Source organism: Garra rufa, chromosome 24 (assembly GCF_049309525.1).
Source record: "Garra rufa chromosome 24, GarRuf1.0, whole genome shotgun sequence".
Taxonomy (NCBI): Eukaryota; Metazoa; Chordata; class Actinopteri; order Cypriniformes; family Cyprinidae; genus Garra; species Garra rufa.
Genome location: NC_133384.1, coordinates 1,774,157 through 1,792,699, shown reverse-complemented (window position 1 = coordinate 1,792,699; position 18,543 = coordinate 1,774,157). Strand labels below are relative to the sequence as shown.

The 18,543-nt window shown below is 35.1% G+C and overlaps 2 protein-coding genes across 2 annotated transcripts in view; one reads left to right on the top strand and one right to left on the bottom strand.

Moving 5' to 3' along the window:
* rpgrip1 (RPGR interacting protein 1) overlaps positions 1 to 7,734 on the top strand; it is a 30,328-nt gene extending 22,594 nt beyond the window's left edge. Inside the window, exons 20-27 of the mRNA XM_073831243.1 lie at positions 1,206 to 1,381; positions 2,848 to 3,201; positions 3,296 to 3,356; positions 3,445 to 3,542; positions 6,475 to 6,664; positions 6,948 to 7,032; positions 7,149 to 7,276; positions 7,351 to 7,734. Coding sequence (XP_073687344.1) covers positions 1,206 to 1,381; positions 2,848 to 3,201; positions 3,296 to 3,356; positions 3,445 to 3,542; positions 6,475 to 6,664; positions 6,948 to 7,032; positions 7,149 to 7,276; positions 7,351 to 7,586 — 1,328 coding nt within the window. The 3' untranslated portion in view covers positions 7,587 to 7,734. The remainder of the gene's footprint in view (positions 1 to 1,205; positions 1,382 to 2,847; positions 3,202 to 3,295; positions 3,357 to 3,444; positions 3,543 to 6,474; positions 6,665 to 6,947; positions 7,033 to 7,148; positions 7,277 to 7,350) is intronic.
* Positions 7,735 to 12,152: 4,418 nt separating this feature from the next.
* On the bottom strand, positions 12,153 to 18,410 carry LOC141300874 (ferritin, lower subunit). The gene is made up of 5 exons (XM_073831160.1): positions 16,649 to 18,410; positions 15,617 to 15,717; positions 14,746 to 14,892; positions 12,848 to 12,973; positions 12,153 to 12,721 (listed from the first exon to the last, which is right to left on the bottom strand). Exons 2-5 carry the CDS (start codon positions 15,713 to 15,715, stop codon positions 12,572 to 12,574), a joined length of 522 nt encoding a protein of 173 aa, XP_073687261.1. The 5' UTR covers positions 15,716 to 15,717; positions 16,649 to 18,410; the 3' UTR covers positions 12,153 to 12,571.
* Positions 18,411 to 18,543: the final 133 nt, after the last annotated feature.

The following is an 18,543-nucleotide window of genomic DNA, read 5'->3' as shown; positions in this document are numbered from 1 at the left end:
CTTGGATGAGAAGCAACCCCAGACATGAATGGTCTCAGGATGCTTTACTGTTGGCATGACACAGGACTGATGGTAACGGTCACCTTTTCTTCTCCGGACAAGCCTTTTTCCAGATGCCCCAAACAATCGGAAAGAGGCTTCATCGTAGAATATGATTTTGCCCCATCCTCAGCAGTCCATTCGCCATACTTTTTGCAGAAGATCAATCTGTCCCTGATGTTTTTTTTGGAGAGAAGTGGCTTCTTTGCTGCCCTTCTTGACACCAGGCCATCTTCCAAAAGTCTTGGCCTCACTGTGCGTGCAGATGCGCTCACACCTGCCTGCTGCCATTCCTGAGCAAGCTCTGCACTGGTGGCACTCCGATCCCGCAGCTGAATCCTCTTTAGGAGACGATCCTGGCGCTTGCTGGACTTTCTTGGACGCCCTGAAGCCTTCTTAACAAGAATTGAACCTCTTGCCGTGAAGTTCTTGATGATCCTATAAATTGTTGATTTAGGTGCAATCTTAGTAGCCACAATATCCTTTGCCTGTGAAGCCATTTTTATGCAACGCAATGATGGCTGCACGCGTTTCTTTGCAGGTCACCATGGTTAACAATGGAAGAACAATGATTTCAAGCATCACCCTCCTTTTAACATGTCAAGTCTGCCATTCTAACCCAATCAGCCTGACATAATGATCTCCAGCCTTGTGCTCGTCATCATTCTCACCTGAGTTAACAAGACGATTACTGAAATGATCTCAGCAGGTCCTTTAATGACAGCAATGAAATGCAGTGGAAAGTTTTTTTCGGGATTAAGTTAATTTTCATGGCAAAGAAGGACTATGCAATTCATCTGATCACTCTTCATAACATTCTGGAGTATATGCAAATTGCTATTATAAAAACTTAAGCAGCAACTTTTCCAATTTCCAATATTTATGTAATTCTCAAAACTTTTGGCCACGACTGTAGACACCAATGCAACTGAAACGTTGGCCTAGAAAGTTAAGTAAGGACTATGTTAAAATATTCCATGTGACATCAGTGGTTCAGCTGTAATTTTATGAAGCTACAAGAATACTTTTTTGTTTCAGTTGCATTGCTGTGTATGCAGGGTTAAAAACATCTTAATCAGTGAGCTAAAATTTAGAACCATAACCAATATTCACTAAGGCAAAGGTTAACTGTGGTGAATAATGTTTACTCTGTTCCCTGATGTCAGGTGATTACGTGCTTAGAGACCCTGCTGGCACTCCAAGAGGAATGGTGAGGGCTGCTCTTAGGTGGAAGTATGCTTTCCAGTCACCTGAGGCTCCCTCAAGACAAAGAGATGGAGCAGAGAAAGAGAGGATGGTGCCCATTGCTGAGGTGACACAGAGACCCATTGCAAAGCCCAGGGTGAGTGCCTGTGAATGACACTTACTGCCCAGAGTACCTCATTCACACTTTTCATGTTACATTTTTAAATTAATTTAAGCCATACATAATTAATGCAAATATGTGACCCTGGACCACTAAACCATATGGGTCAATTATTTAAAAGCTGATAAATAAGTTTTCCATTTATGTATGATTTGTTAGGATATGACAATATTTGCTCGAGATACAACTATTTGAAAATCTGGAATCTGAGGGTGCAAAAAAAAACTAAATACTGAGAAAATCCCCTTTAAAGTTGTCCGAATGAAGTTCTTAGCAATGCATATTACTAATCAAAAATTATGTTTTGATATATTTACAGTAGGAAGTTTACAAAATATCTTCATGGAACATGATCTTTACTTAATATCCTAATGATTTTTTGGCATAAAGGACAAATTGATGATTTTGACCCAGACAATGTATTTTTGGCTATTGCTACAAATTTACCACTGCAAATTAAGACTGGTTTTGTGGTCTAGAGTCACGTGTAATATTAAATGTAAATCTAATTGTTAAAGGAGTGATAATCAGTGTTGTAACTACTAATAACTGAAATTTCAGAACATTTAGTCACACTTTAGTTTGGTGACCAATTCTCACTTTTAACTAACCCAAAACTAAAGTGTTATCTAACATCATTTAAACTGTTTTAGCTGTTTGGATAATCTTTGTCATTTGCATGTTATAATATTTTGAATACATATTTTAAACCTACATAGTTATATCTACCTTTTTATTTACAGTAATTACAGTTGAGGTCAAATGTTTACATACAGAATTTGCAGAATCTGCAAAATGTTAATTATTTTACCAAAATAAGAGGGATCATACAAAATGCATGTTATTTTCTATTTAGTACTGACCTGAAAAAGATATTTCACATAAAAGACGTTTACATATAGAGAAAATAATAGTTGAATTTATAAAAATTACCACGTTCATACACTTGATTCTTAATAGCGTTGTTACCAGAATAATCCATAGCTGTGTTTTATTGTTTAGTGGTGCTTCAGAAGGAGTCCCTAAGTTTGAAAAAATTGATCTGAAAATCATACAGTCATTGTTGGAAAGGGTTCAAATACACAAAAATGCTGAAAATTTTACATTTTTTATTTATTTTCTCTTGTGGACTATATGTAAACATCTTTTATGTGAAATATTGTATGCAGGTCAGTGCTAAAAAAAAAAAAAAACATGCATTTTGTAAGATTCCTTTTATTTTGGTAAAATAATTAACAATTTGCAGATTCTGCAAGGTGTATGTAAACTTTTGACCTTAACTGTAAATATGAAAAAATTCATTTGCAGCAAGCTGATATTTTTACATAAATCTTTCAGGTTTACAGTTTTTAACAGTGAGAGATGGATCATAGTTACAAAATGAAAACTGCAAGTCTAATATTCCATAAAAATATAAATTCAATCTTTTAACTTAATTTCAGTCTCAGCTTCGGCCTCCACCAGACCATGGAGCCAAGACCACTGACATTCACCCATCCAGGTCTATTAAAAATTCAGTCAAACCCATTCAGTCACCATCCATTCAGGTCACAGAACCCACATCTTATCATCAGAAACCTCGTTTGGCTCAATCTTCAAGGTCAGTTAGACGGAAGCAACACCACACTGCAGCGTTGCCCGTTCAGGACAAATTGAAACCCACAACGCGACCTTACCTGGGTCCTGCCATGTCTATTAAGTCGCATGAATCCAGTCGAGTTGTGGACTTCAGACCAACAGCCTCAGAGCCAAGCACCCCTCGCAGTCAAAGGGGCTATCGAAGCGACTCGATGCAGGTAAGGAACTGTGAAGGAAAATGCAACAAAATACTTAGTGTTGAATAAGCATTTGAATCAGTTCACAAGTGTCTTCATTATATTTTATATTAAGCAAATTAAAATGGATGATGAACAGGAATATGAAGATCATGAAGATGAAACTGAAGATAGAAGTAAGTTTTTTTCCCAAAAAGCCTATTCATTACACAAATGATAAAACAGTGAGTTAATGCATTATTTTACTTCTTTTATCCAAAATAGCTAAAAGTGACATAGATGCCCTTCAGTCTGATGAATCAAGAGATTCAAATGGAAGTGATGTCATCATAATTCCTCACCCTCCAAAACCACATAAAAAGGTGATGATCATACAGTTGACTAACAGACAACAGACATGTTACATAAAAATAGAATCTCAACAATTAAAAAAAAATGTTATAGAAAAGAAGTGAGTCCCTGGTGTAGCCTGGGCTTCCCTAAAAGTTTCATGTTACTGCCAATTTTTTTTGTGTGAATTTTTCTACTGGAAGCCAGTTTTCACCAATTAGACTTTATATTTCACAATCAAGTGAAAAAAGTCAGAATTGCGGGATATAAGCGCGCAATCCTGACTTTTTTCTCAGCATTGTGAGATATAATAAAAGATATTTATAACTCACGGTTTCAAGTTTGTCACGCAATTCTGAGAAAAAAAGTCAGAACTGCCTTTATAACTTGCAATTGCGATTTCATATCTCACAATTCTGAAAAAATCTGAAATGTTACTAAATGAAATGAAAGTCATACAATATATTTCTCAATATTGTCACTTAAATGGCTGCTAATTAACTCCGTTATACAGTATGTCACAAAAGTGCGTACACCCCTTCTCAAGGGACAATACTAGAGAAATTAAACTTGGATATATTTTAGAGTTGTCAATGTGCAGCTTGTATAGCAGTAGAGATTTATTGTCACCTGAAAATTACTCAACATACAGCCATTATTGTCAAAATAGCTGGCAACAAAAGTGAGTACACCCTAAGTGAACTTGTCCAAAGTGTCATTATACTGTGTTAGCACCATTGTTATCACTGCCTTAATCATCCTGGGCATGGAATTGACCAGAGCTGCACAGGATCTGGGATCCTCTTCCACTCCTCACGGAGCTGCTGGACATTAGACGCATGGTGCTTCACCACTTTACGCTTGAGGTTGCCCCATAGGTGCTTAATTGGGTTCAGGTCTGGAGACATACTTGGCAACCCCATCACCTTCAGCTTCCTCAGCAAGGCAGTTGTCATCTTGGTGGTGTGTTTGGGATCATTATCATGTTGGAAAACTGCTGTTCGGCCTAGTTTCTGGAGGGAAGGCATCATGTTCTGCTTCAGAATGTACAGTACATAATGAAACCCATGTTTCCCTCAATGAACTGCAGCTCCCCAATACCAGCAGCACTCGTGCAGCCCCAGACTATGATGCTATCACCATTACACTTAACTGTAGGCAAGACAAAATTATCTTGGTACTCCTCACCAGGGCATTACCACACATGCTGAGCCAAATATGTTTATCTTATAGTCTCATCAGACCACAGGACATGGTTCCAGTAATTCATGCTCTTGGTCTTCAGCAAATTGTTTGCAGGCTTTCTTTTGAGCCAGCTTCAGATGAGGCTTCCTTCTAAGACGACGCCTATGCAAACCGACTTGTTGCAGTGTGTGGCATATGGTCTGACCACTGACAAGCTGACCTTCTACTTCTGCAACCTTTAAAGTAATGCTGGCAGCACTCATGCATCTGTTTTTTAAGCCAGGTTCTGCACCTGACGCATAGAACAAGTTCTCAACTTTGTTGATAGACCCTTGCAAGGCCTGTTCCGAATGGAACCCATCTTGGAAAACCTCTGTATGACCCTGACCACTGTAGTGTAACTTGGTTTCTGGGTGTTACTAATAGCCTTGGCCATCTTTGTGGAGAGCAACAATTCTAATTCTCAAATCTTTAGAGAGTTCTTTGCCATGTTGAACATCCAGTGGTCAGTGTGAGAGAATTGTACTTAAAGGAACACTCCACTTTTTTTGGAAATAGGCTCATTCTCCAACTCCCCCCGAGTTAATAAGTTGATTTTTACCGTTTTGAAATCCATTCAGCCGTTCTCCTGTTCTGGCGATATCACTTTTAGCATAGCTTAGCATAGATCATTGAATCCTATTAGACCAGTAGCATCACGTTCAAAAATGACCAACGAGTTTCCATATTTGTCCTATTTAAAACTTGACTCTTCTGTAGTTATATCGTGTACTAAGACCGGTGGAAATGCAAAGCTGCGAGTTTCTAGGCTGATAAGATTAGGAACTACACTTCCATTCCGGCGTAATAGTCAAGGAAGTTTGCAGCTGTAATATGGCCGAAGTCTTAGTACACGATATAACTACAGAAGAGTCAAGTTTTAAATACAACAAATATGGAAACTCGTTGGTCATTTTTGAACATGATGCTATTGGTCTAATAGGATTCAATGATCTATGCTAAGCTATGCTAAAAGTGATATCGCCAGAACAGGAGAACGGCTGAATGGATTTCAAAACGGTAAAAATCAACTTATTAACTCGGGGGGAGTTGGAGAATGAGCCTATTTCCAAAAAAAGTGGAGTGTTCCTTTAAAGCACCTAATTCTAACTGCTCTATTACAAGATTGTATGGTCCTGTCTAGTAGACAAAAAACATAAACATGATGAATAGGACATGTGACTTCTCATGGTTAAACAACATACTGCTTTTATCACTTAGGGTGTACTCACTTTTGTTGCCAGCTATTTTTTATACAATAATGGCTGTATCTTGTGTTATTTTCAGAGGGCGGTAAATCTATACTGCTATACAAGCTGCACATTGACTACTCTAAAATATATCCAAGTTTCATTTCTTTAGTACTGTGCCTTAAGATATACTAAAATGGTTGCTGAAATGTGAGGGGTGTACTCACTTTTGTAAGATGCTGTATGTGCTAGACAACAATATATATAAATACAATGTACAATATAAATAGAATATAGCTAGATTTAAATCTGGAGGATCACAGATGTTAGAATATTGTCCATTATAATAGACTATCGTGTTCCTTGTGGCAACTCAAATAATACACCGTGTATTTACATTGCATTATAATTGTAAACATTTTGTAACTTTTTTTGGAAATCCAGCTGGTGTAGCCAGAAATGTTTGTGCTCATGTATTCAGATAAGGGTATGTTTCTGGTCCTAAATGTAAAGACTTAGTTCTACATTACACAAAATCTTTGTCTCACAGGGAGACAGACTCAGAGTGGAAATCCTGTCACTGACTTTTAACCCTTCTTCAAGTGTTGCACTTGACCAGTCAGTGCATCAGGTCTATGTAGAGTACCGCCTTCTAGGTATTCCTATGGAGACAACAGAAACACCTATGTCCCTGCGTAAACCAGCAGACGGGGAGGAAATACATTATAACTTTACGCGAGGTAAGGTCACAGAAGTGAAATCATCCTTGTGTCCTTTAACTTCACTATGTAGCTCCACCCACAGTGATGTCTCATTAGCCCAAACTCCCATTTAACATACATTAGATGTACATCAAAAATCAAATATGTTTGGACTGGATGCTTTAAATTGATCAAAAGTGATGATAAAGACATTTACAAAAGATTTATATTTCCAATAAATACTGTTCCTCTGAACTTTCTATTCATCAAATAAAATTATATAGTAATAATCACATTCTCTTACATTTTATTACCATCATAGTTATCCATGTGGATTGCATGGAAGCAGCTCCTCTGAGACATTACCTCTACACCATGCTGGAGGGCACTGACCCCAACCATGGCAGGTATACAGAAAGAACATTACAGATACTGGTAGATATAATAATAATTATCATTTCACATGGCAATAAAATAAAAAATCTTCTAATCTCTAGGCTATTTTTTCCCTTTAATCATCTAGGTTAAAATTCACGGTAGTCAGCGAGCCCATGAACGAGCAAGAAGAATGTGAAGATGTCGGCTATGCCTACTTGGATTTACGAGAGCTTCTGCTGACTGGAAATGATGTTATTGAAGAACAAATCGATGGTTGGCTTCAGTCATTTTAAAAGTAGATGAAATTATACTTTAAAAACATGCATAACTCTGTTTTTCTATCTCAGTTGTCAGTGCGGATGAAGAGCAGGATGTGGTGGGAAAGCTGAAAGTATCTGTAGAGGCTGCACAGGCTCTGACTGGAATCTATCAGGAATATCATCAGACTGGGAAGAGGGATAGAAGACAACCCAGAAACAGCACAGAGGATGAGGAGGAGGAGGAAGAGGAAGAAAGAGGGATACAAAAAAACGAGTTGCAGGTGCTTGATTTTGAAGTTGATGAAGACAGTGATTTTTACTGAAAATCTACAGCCTGAAGCTATGCTTGGTCCAGGGAAGTCTTTTAAGGAACATTACTATACATTACAACGTTAAGGTCATTGCACACTTTTTCGAAATTTTCGCATGTAAAAAAATAAACATGACCTCATGTTGTGTCAATCACGTTTACACACTGCCTCCAAAACTTTCGTCTCTCATAATTTTTTTTTGTTGTGTTTTCACATCCGTAGCAAGCATTTTGATAGGAAAGGATGACGAACACACAAAAAAAACTTAATCGAAAAATGATCTTTACTCTACAACATTACATTTTTGCTCTTGCAACATTCTAACCTCATTCTTAACTCATCGGAACCTTTGACATTTTCATGTGTTTGAACAATGAAAAACATGGAAGTCCCAAAATATTTTCATATTATAAATTTTTTTATTTATTTTGAGCCTCTTAACCACAATCAGTACATCAACATGAAAATGCAGAAGGAAATGAGTGTACAACCACAATGGTTTTATAAAAAAGTGATATTTTGGTGGTGCAGGATAGTCAGTCAGTAGAGATGAACGTGGCTGGTACAAATACTGAATTATTATTACTGTTGTATAATTGGAAATATGCTTGTTGGATTGATTGGCTAGTTTATTTAAAATGCTGTCGATTGGGTTCTACTTCACTTCATTCATTTCAATCAAATGATTTGAATAATCATTTAAACAAACTCAGGTTGTTTTTTTTCACTAGCAGCAAGTGCATGTTTCAAGCTTTAGACATGCTCTGAACATCATGATTGGATCTGGTCCAGCATGTGTTTAATAACCAACCAATCTGATGTCATTTCCTAACCCCTTGGTGACATCAAGAAACTTCCTCCATTAAAGAGGAACCTCAAACCAATGACAGTGGTCAGGGCCATACTGCATTTAATTATCTTCCACCACCCTCTTCTGCATGCTCTTGAGGTTTTGATTGCCCCATCTGTTTAAGAGTTGGTAAAAAAAGTGCTTCTGTTCTCTTGAAAACAACAGCCTGACATAAGATTTTAACTTTTCTATACATGTACATGCAACATTATTAATGGATTATTATGAATGGATATTTCACCTGGAAACTGCAGTAAAATGTTTCAGCATTTATGTATACTCAAATTTTATAAGAAGATGAATTTGCCTTTAGCTCAGCCTCTCCAGACTGTGGCAAACAGGCTCTTCCTCTTGTGGAAAGAAGTAATTTGTATTCAACATTTCACACACTTTTATATATGGGTTTCAATTGGTTCTATTTTCTCCATGATACGCATTTTTATGCAGTTATGACTGCTCAGGTGTCCCTTCAGGTTCTGGTCTTTTGCTGTCAAATCTTTGCTGATTTTTGTTAAGTAAATGTAAGAATAATTTTTATTTTGTTAGTTATATTTCAAGATGAACACTTATTGGACTGAAGCAGCTTATGTTTACTTGATTATCCATACATAAATTTGTTTACCATGTTAAAGAATGCACATTTCAATCACCTTCTCTCCTTGACACATTGTTTGTATTTTAAGACTTTTATATTAAAAGTACCAAAAGCACAAAGCTTATTGCTATTTTTAGGTGGCTGGCGCACTGCAAACAGGCCTGTGAATGCAATCAAAGACGTGAAATATTATTTTTAAGCATACTGTCCCTGCGAGTATAACACATTGTATGATTTCTGCTAACAATCACATATATATTCAAATATATTCCGGTGGCCTGCAACTTCTCCCAGTGCTCCCAATCCAGGTTATTTGCATGCACAGGCTATACTCTTAAAATATTATAACTTTAATTGCTATGATTTAAATTCTGCTTAAATTTCAAAACATTTAAACTTTATTCTCTTAATTTCAACTTTATTCTCAAAATATTAAGACTTTATTCTTAAAATATTAAGACTTTATGATTTTTTTTGTTTGTTTGTTTCATACTTTTTTACCGTTTTAACGTGGATTTCTATGGAGACCAAAACATGAAATCACCCAAATGAAAGTTAAAATCCATCATGGTGCTGCTCTTCGGTTACTCAGGAAAAAGGTGGATATTCAAATAAATTTCAGTACGATTTAATTCTCGTAATTTCGACTTTATTCTCGAAACATTTCAAATTTATTCTCAAAACATTTCGCCTTTATTCTTGTCATTTTGACTTTATTCTTGAAACATTTGATCTTTATTCTCATAATTTTTTATGACTAATAATATTTTGACTTTATTCTTGTAATTTTGACTTCATTCTCAAAACATTTTGATTTTATTCTCTAAACATTTCGACTTTATTCTGTTAATTTCAGTTTTTTCTCGTAATTTTGACTTTATTCTCAAAACATTTCAACTTTATTCTTGAAACATTTCGATTTATACTCTACATATTTAGACTTTATTCTCATAATTTTGACTTCATTCTCGAAATATTTCGACTTTATTCTCGTAATTTCAGCTTTTTTCTCATAATTTTAACTTTATTCTCGAAACATTTCAACTTTATTCTCGAAATATTTTGACTTTATTCTCTAAACATTTTAACTTTTATTCTTTTAATTTCATCTTTTTTCTCTTAATTTTGACTTTATTCTTGTAATTTCGACTTTATTCTCGAAACACTTCGACTTTATTCTTGAAACAATTCGAAACATCAACTTTGTTCTCGAAACATTTCGACTTCTTTCTCGAAACATTTCGACTTCTTTCTCGAAACATTTCGACTTCGTTTTCGAAACATTAACTTTATTCTCGTAATTTTGACTTTATTCTCAAAACATTTCGACTTTATTCTCGTAATTTCAACTTTATTCTCGAAACATTTCGACTTTATTCTTGAAACATTTCGACTTTATTCTTGAACATTCGAAACATCAACTTTATTCTCATAATTTTTAACTTTATTCTCGAAATATTTCAACTTTATTCTTGAAACATTTAGACTTTACTCTCGTAATTTCGACTTTGTTCTCGAAACATTTCGACCTCGTTCTCGAAACATTTAGAAACATATTAACTTTATTCTCGTAATTTCAACTTTATTCTCAATTTTTACTTTATTCTCAAAATATTTCAATTTTGTTCTCATAATTTTAACTTTATTCCTGTAATTTCGACTTTATTTTTAAAATATTTCGACTTTATTTTCAAAACATTTCAACTTTATTTTCAAAACATTACACCTTTAAACTAATAATTTTAGATTTTTTTTTTTTTTTTTTTTCCGTGGCACTAAAACGGCATCATAGTTTTGGCCCCCACAATAACAACTACAGAGCTCCGATCATAAAACTAAGCATTTAAAAATATACTCTCAATAAGAGATAATATTTGGAGATATAGAGTGACAACTGTTATTTATATGCATTTTACATGTTAGAATTTTGCTGGTATTTTACAAATTCGTTTTTTCAGTTAGATCTATGAATCTATTTGTCATAGAAATAAGTTGTTTGCAAAGGCATTCAGTGCAGTTTTTTGAAAACACACAAAAATTCAAGAACAAGAAAATACACAGTGTGCAGTGGACTTTTTAGTATCCAAACAACACACAAAATGAGTCAGCGGTTTCAAAGTCCTTATCTCTGTGGCTGACACATTATAGCTGCCCAATTCATAACTGCCTTCAGTGTCAGTCAACACAACTGGTGTATTCAACCATGTCCATGTGTAAGGAGGATATGTGCAGTGTCAAATAAGCAAGAAGAGCATTTTTTATTCACAGTCAGCACTGAGAGCAGGTTCATCTGGTCAGATAATTCAGTGTAATGTAAACTCATTTAAAAAGAAATACTATATTTTGTGGATAAAATGTGAAAGGTAATGACTTAACTACTGTAAAAAATGTTTTCATAAAACTGATAACAACTTAATTGATTTTATACTTCATACTGTATGCAACCATGAAATTTTTTTAGTTCCCACACTCTCAAGATGCTTGTTTATACTGAGTTGTAACATTTAAAAAAAAAAACAAAAAAAAAAAAAACATTTTAATTATTACTTCTGAATATCTTAAAATGATCACTTAATTTATAATTAGCATTTTTTTAAAGATTGTCAAATTTGAATTTGCCTTACAAAAAAGTTACATACATACACTCCCCATTTTAACAAGACACGGCATTTCACAACAAGTTAAGAGCAGGACGGCCAAGTTCCAATGTGTCAAGTTACTTTGTGATCTGTCAATGATTTGCTCAATTTTATTATACAAATGTAACCTGACAAGTGAACTACATTCTTAAAAATAAACAAATTATCTTTAACCTAATAAGATTAACCCCCGGTTTCACAGACAAGGCTTAAGCCTAGTTCTAGACTAAAATGTAAGTCTGAGTTGTTTTAACTGAAATATAATTGCACTGTTTCATCTTAAAATACACCAGTGCCTTTGTTTTGTCTTAAGATGCACACCAGTAATATTTTTTTGCAAGCACGTTTATAAAAATTACTTAATTGTCCTAATTGAACTATGGCCTAATCCTGGCTTAGCCTAAGCCCTGTCTGTGAAACCGGGCCTTAAGAGTCTTTATAAATAACACTGCAGAGAGAGTACATTAAAGGTACAATAAAAATCAATGAAAAAATATTTTTTGGAATGCTTGATTTATTGTTATTGCTATATTGACACTGAGCACCAAGTTTGAGGTATAACAATACACAAAAACAGGTTTTTGGAGTATAATACATACTGGAACATTGTACCTCTCCTAAAGAACCTATAGGAGCATATAGGCTGGTCTTTGACAAGATATGGCTTTACCCTAGCACTAATACAATTCTGTAAACAGACATGGGGTAGTTCAGGCTTGAATACAAGGGTATCAACTGTGGATTAGCACATTTCACAGTATAGTCCTACTTTACATGATTTAAAAGTACTTCAAAATGTGGTGACAAAACACTGGGTGGTTCTTACAAAAACGTCTTTTGAAAGGTACAAATGAAAAGGTTGTGCAAAAAATCCTTAACGGAATGTTAACAAAATTCATCAGATCTGAGCGGATCAGAGAGTGTGCTTGTCAAACAGGTACTCTCCCATTTTGCCATGCGGGTCAGAAGAGAGGAGGCGACTCAGGCTGCCAACATAGTCACCCAGCGTCTTAATGGTGTCATGACTGTCAGTAAAGAATTCACTCTCTAGGAAGTCACAGAGCTGGAAAAGTGTGAGAGAAAAGTAAATTACACTCTTATTCCAAAATATTATACAATTATATTATATAAAACAAATGAAAAAAGAAGATACAAAGGTTGTCAGTTCTGTCTCCCTTAAGCTACTCACATGAGGGTCAGAGTTTTCTCCAGCTGCTTTGTGGATCTCCAGCAGGGAACAGTTAAGAGACTTTTGATGGTCCAGAGAAAATGTGATAGCATCCATACCTCCTTTCCAATCATCACGACTGGGCTTCTGATAAGTCATAGGAAGGGAGATAATAATGGATTTTTATAAGCTTGTAGATTTGATGGCAATGACACCAGCCTAGTGAAAGTGTGCTTAATTGTATTGAACATGCACTTGTAATGTACTTACAACTTAAAAGTGCTTTTTTTAATAACATACTTTCACACACAAAAACTAAAGTAAACTTACATTACACTTATTTTTCTTCACATTTAATAGTCAAATTAACATCTTTCTTTAAAGTACATTTTTAAAAAATTGATAAACCTGCTGAAAAAAACAGCTAAAACCAGCCTGCTGACCAGCTAAACCTAGGCTGGTTTTAGCCGTTTTCTTCAGCAGGGAATGTTTTAATATAATAAGTACATGTAAAGTAATTGTTTATAATTTTAACTGTAGCGTATTATTGTAGCGTATTATTCAACAATGCGCAGTTACATTGAATGTCCCTTGTTTGTTCTGAACATTTAAACTGCCTGCTGTTCTTCAGAAAAATCCTTCAGGTCCCACAAATTCTTTGGTGTTTTTCAGAATTTGTGTGTATTTGAACCCTTTACAACAATGACTACATGCTTTAAGATCCATCTTTTCACACTGAGGACAACTGAGGGACTATTACAAAAGGTTCAAACACTCACTGATTCTTCAGAAGGAAACACAGCGCATTAAGAACCAGGTGGCGAAAACTTTAAGAATTCAAAGATCGGGGTAAATTTAACTGATTTTGTTTTCTGGGAAACAAGCAAGCATCTTCAGTAGCTTCTGAAGGACAGTACTAAATGAAAAAAAAAAAAAAGTACACATCTTCATTCTGTTCAAAAGTTTACACCCCCTCAATGAATTGTGTTTTCTTCTGGAGCATCAGTGAGTGCTTACACCTTACACCCTTCAGTTGTCCACAGTGTGAAAAGATGGATCTTAAAATCATACAGTCATTGTTGGAAAGGGTTCAAAAAATGCTGAAAAACCAAAGAACATGTGAGACCTCAAGGATTTTTCTGAAGAACAGCGGGCCGTTTAACTGTTCAGGACAAATAAGGGACTCATGAACAACTATCACAAAAAACAAACAAAAAAACAACTGTGGATCATTCAGGTAACAACACTGTATTAATCAAGCATATGTAAACTTTTGAATTGGGTCATTTTTATAAAATCAACTATTATTTTCTCTTGTGGACTACATGTAAACATCTTTTATGTGAAATATCTTTTTCAGGTCAGTACTAAATAAAAAAAAATTACATGCATTTTGTATGATCCCTTTCATTTTGTTAAAATAATTAACATTTTTCAGATTCGGTGTATGTAAACTTTTGACTTCCAACAGAATAGTTCTGATATATTCAAGACAGTAAGTTCCACTTCTGTATACAGTTGCTTTAAGTGACCAAAAACATTACATTCGCAATTAAGTACGTTGTTTTGAAAGAATATTACTTCCGTAATAAGTACTATTTTTAAAAGTATGCTAAAAGTGTGGAAATACATGGTTTCAATGAACAATTAGCTTTTGTATAAGAAATAAAAGCTAATATAACTTGAGAAGACTGCAATGCACAAGTCATGTATTATTTTAATGATACTTCATTGTGCTTTGTCTTCCTTTAAAGCATTACAGTCTCTAGTTACTGTATGAAAAAGAGCAACCTGAATTTTCTACTAAACATTTCCTTTTGTGTTCCACACAAATCATACAGCTATGGAACAACATAAGGGTGAGTAAATGATGGCAATTTCCATTTTTAAGGTTAACTATTGCTTTAAAACTGACTCACCGCAATGGTCTGGAGAACAATTCGTCCTCCTCTTGTGTTTTGATACTCCAGCAAATGCTCCGCCTGATCCCTCTCCTTCAGTGAACGCTCCAGGAAAAACTTTGAGAAGCGGGGCAGAGCCACATCATCTCTGTCAAAATACATTCCCTATGAGACAAAGAGAAAATATATTAGTGTTACAGTCTAAACATGCATTCATGGGTCAGTTATTAATATATAAATAATGCAACAGTGCATACAGAATATTCAATTTTAAACTATTTATATTTTCTAAAATATTTCAGAAACTGTGCACAAAGAACATTTAGCATGAACTTCATGCTAAATGTTCTTTGTGCACAGTTTCTGAAATATTCATGCCATGAAGTAATCACAAATAATTTGTTATGTTAAAGTGTATATGCATTTCAAAGGAAAAAAAGTTAATTGCACAAATGTGACCCTGGACCCCAAAACCAGTCTTAAGTAGCACGAGTATATTTGTAGCAATAGCCAAGAATACATAGTATGGGTCAAAATTATTGATTTTTCATTTATGCCAAAAATCATTAGGATATTAAATAAAGATTGAGTTCCATGAAGATATTCTGTAAATTTCCTATTGTAAATATCAAAACTTTTTTTTTTTATTAGTAATATACCATGCTAAGAACTTAATTTGGACAACTTCAATGGCGATTTACAAACAGTTGTATCTCTGCCAAATATTGTCCTGTCCTAACGAACCATACATCAATGGAAAGCCTATTTATTCAGTTTTGATGTATAAAACTGACCCTTATGACTGGTTTTGTAGTCTAGGGTCATAAATGTAATTACATAAACCTAAAACAAAATTTCATAAATGTGGTGCCAATGTTTATAAACCAACCAGCGAGAGATAAACATATGAGGCCGTCAGTTTGAGGTTAACCAGTTTGTTGATGTTCGCCTCATTATTCGGGTGAAGATTCTGCTTGACTAGAGACATTTCTGAAGAGGAAAACACACAAACAGATAAACTATAACACAAAACAGAAAACTTAAAAAGGTTAGTAGAGCAGAGATGGATTTAAAACAAACAAAAGGTACTAACAAAATGAAAAGAAAATGTCATATTGCACAAGTCTTACCATGTGTGTTCACTGTTTAGTGCTGATACTGAGTGAGTGCATGATAATTCTGTCTAAACCGTTATAGATTTATCAGATGTGACGTAAGACTATGGAAAGTACTAAAAACAAGTAACTCTCCTTGAAGTATGGCTCTGGATTCAAAACAGGAACATAATGTTTTAAAAATAATAATAATTAAAAAAAAATGGTTTATAAACCTTTTAATTGTATGCATTTTTGTTATTATAGATATATAGCTGTAAACTGAATTTAGCCTGTAATGACATGGATAGTTGCACAAATTGTATAGCAACAAAGTATTTATTTAATCTGGCACTGCTGATTTAATTATATGCATTTTCCACTGGCTTTATCGGTGTTGTTTATTGTATAAAAAAAGTGAATTAGTCTAAAATAGTAAATGGAGGAATAGGTATAGAACTTTTTTTTTATTTTAGATCAACGCAATGTCTAAAAGTCTGTTTAAAACGTTTACATTCGTGCAGTATAGATTGCAAAAGACCTTTAACAAACAATGTCCAACAACACAAAGACGGGACAACAACAAATCCAAAATAATTCTACAAGTTTATATTGGCATTAATTTGTTTGACGCCATTCCTGCAGACAATGAAGCCCAAGCCAACCACTTTTACATAAACTTGAAACTTGTCTAAATAAACCGTATGTAACATTTTATCAAACGCAACGTACAAACAAAAATAAACAAAAGGGTGACATTGTTTATAAAGGCTCTCTGCTGTTGTTCGCGGATTCTCTTTAACAGGACCTGCAAATAAAAGACTCACCTCTTCAGCAACAACACGCGCCAGATCACTGCTGGAAACAGAATAAAACTTTAATGGATTAATTTATTAACTTCGTTTATGTTCCCGTGTTTGATGTTTCCTCGGCAGTAAATCTCCCTATTGCTTTTACACACAGCGACATCTACAGTTGAGGAGACAAACACTTTCAGTTACATGGATCAGCGTACTGTGCCAAAAAATTTGAATATCGAGAGAAAGGTCCATTTATTTCAATAATTTGTTTCAAAAAGTGAAACTTGTATGTTATATTAGTTATATTAGTTCACTACACACAAAGTGAAATATTTCAAGCCTTTATTTGTTTCAATTTTAATGATTATGGATTAAGGATAAAGAAAAAACAAATCCAGTATTTCACAAAATTAGAATATCATGACTAAGTTCAACATTGTAGGGCTCCCTGTGTCCCAATCTAGTCAGCTAATTAACGCAAAACACCTGCAAAGGTTTCCTCAGCCTTTAAATTGTCTCAGTCTGGCCTAGTAGGCTTCAGAATCATGGGGGAAAAACTGCTGACTTGACGGTTGTGAAAAAGACCATCGTTGACACTCTCTGTAAGGCGGAAAAGTCTCAAAAGGCAATTGCAAAAGAAGCTGGATGCTCACAGAGCGCAGTATCGAAGTATATTAATAGAGTGTTAAGAGGAAGGGAAAAATGTGGTCGGAAAAGGTGCACAAGTGACAGGGATGACCGTAGCCTTGAGAGGATTGTCAAGCAAGGGCAGTTCAGAAATCTGGGGGAGCTTCATAAGGAGTGGACTGAGGCTGGTGTCAGTGCATCAAGAACCATCACATACAGACGTCTGCGTGACATGGGCTACAGCTGGAGAATACCATGCGTCAAGCCACCCCTGAACCAAAAACAACATCAGAAGCGTCTGTGCCGGACTAAAGAGAAAAAGTACTGGTCTGTTGCCCAGTGGTCCCAAGTCCTGTTTTCAGATGAAAGCAAATTTTGCATTTCATTTGGAAATCAAGGTCCCAGAGTCTGGAGGAAGACCGGAGAGGCATAAAAGTCAAGCTGCTTAAAGTCCAATGTGAAGTTTCCACAGTCAGTGATGGTTTAGGGAGCCATGTCATCTGCTGGTGTGGGTCCATTGCCTTTTATCAAGTCCACAGTCAACGCAACTGTCTTCCAGGAAATTTTAGAGCACTTCATGCTTCCTGCTGCCAACAAGCTTTTTGGAGATGACGATTTTATTTTCCAGCAGGATTTGGCACCTGCCCACAAAGCCAAAACTACTAGTACCTGGTTTAATAGCTATGGAATAACTGTACTTGATTGGCCGGCAAACTCGCCTGACTTAAACCCCATTAAAAATCTATGGGGTATTGTCAAAAGGAAGATGAGGGAACAAAGACCCCAAAATGCAGACGAGCTGAAGGCCAATATCAAAGCAACTTGGTACCATAACACCTCAACTGTGTCAAAGGCTGATCGCCTCCATGCCACGCCGCCTTGATGCTGGAATTAGTGCAAAAGGAGGCCCAACAAAGTACTGAGGACATAATATAGTACATTAACACACTTCTCAAAAGGCCAACATGTGTTTAAGATCCTTTTTTTTATTGCTCACATGAAATATTGTAATTTTGTGAAATACTGGATTTGTTTTATCCATAATCATCAAAATTGAAACAAATAAAGGCTTGAAATATTTCACTTTGTGTGTAGTGAACTAATATAACATACAAGTTTCACTTTTTGAAACTAATTATTGAAATAAATGGACTTTCCCTCGATATTCTAATTTTTTGGCACATACCTGTATAATAGCTTTTTTTGTAATACAGAATAAAAAAAGTAACAATTTTACAAAAAACTAAGATAATTATGACATTTTCTACAGGTGTACAAAATAGGATTTTATTCAG

Coding starts and splice junctions, on each gene's coding strand:
- LOC141300874 (XM_073831160.1), bottom strand. CDS start 15,715: ATGTCTCTAGTCAAGCAGAATCTTCACCCGAATAATGAGGCGAACATC. Junction 14,893..15,616: donor CATATGTTTATCTCTCGCTG/GTTGGTTTATAA, acceptor TTTGTCTCATAG/GGAATGTATTTTGACAGAGA. Junction 12,722..12,847: donor GAGAAAACTCTGACCCTCAT/GTGAGTAGCTTA, acceptor ACACTTTTCCAG/CTCTGTGACTTCCTAGAGAG.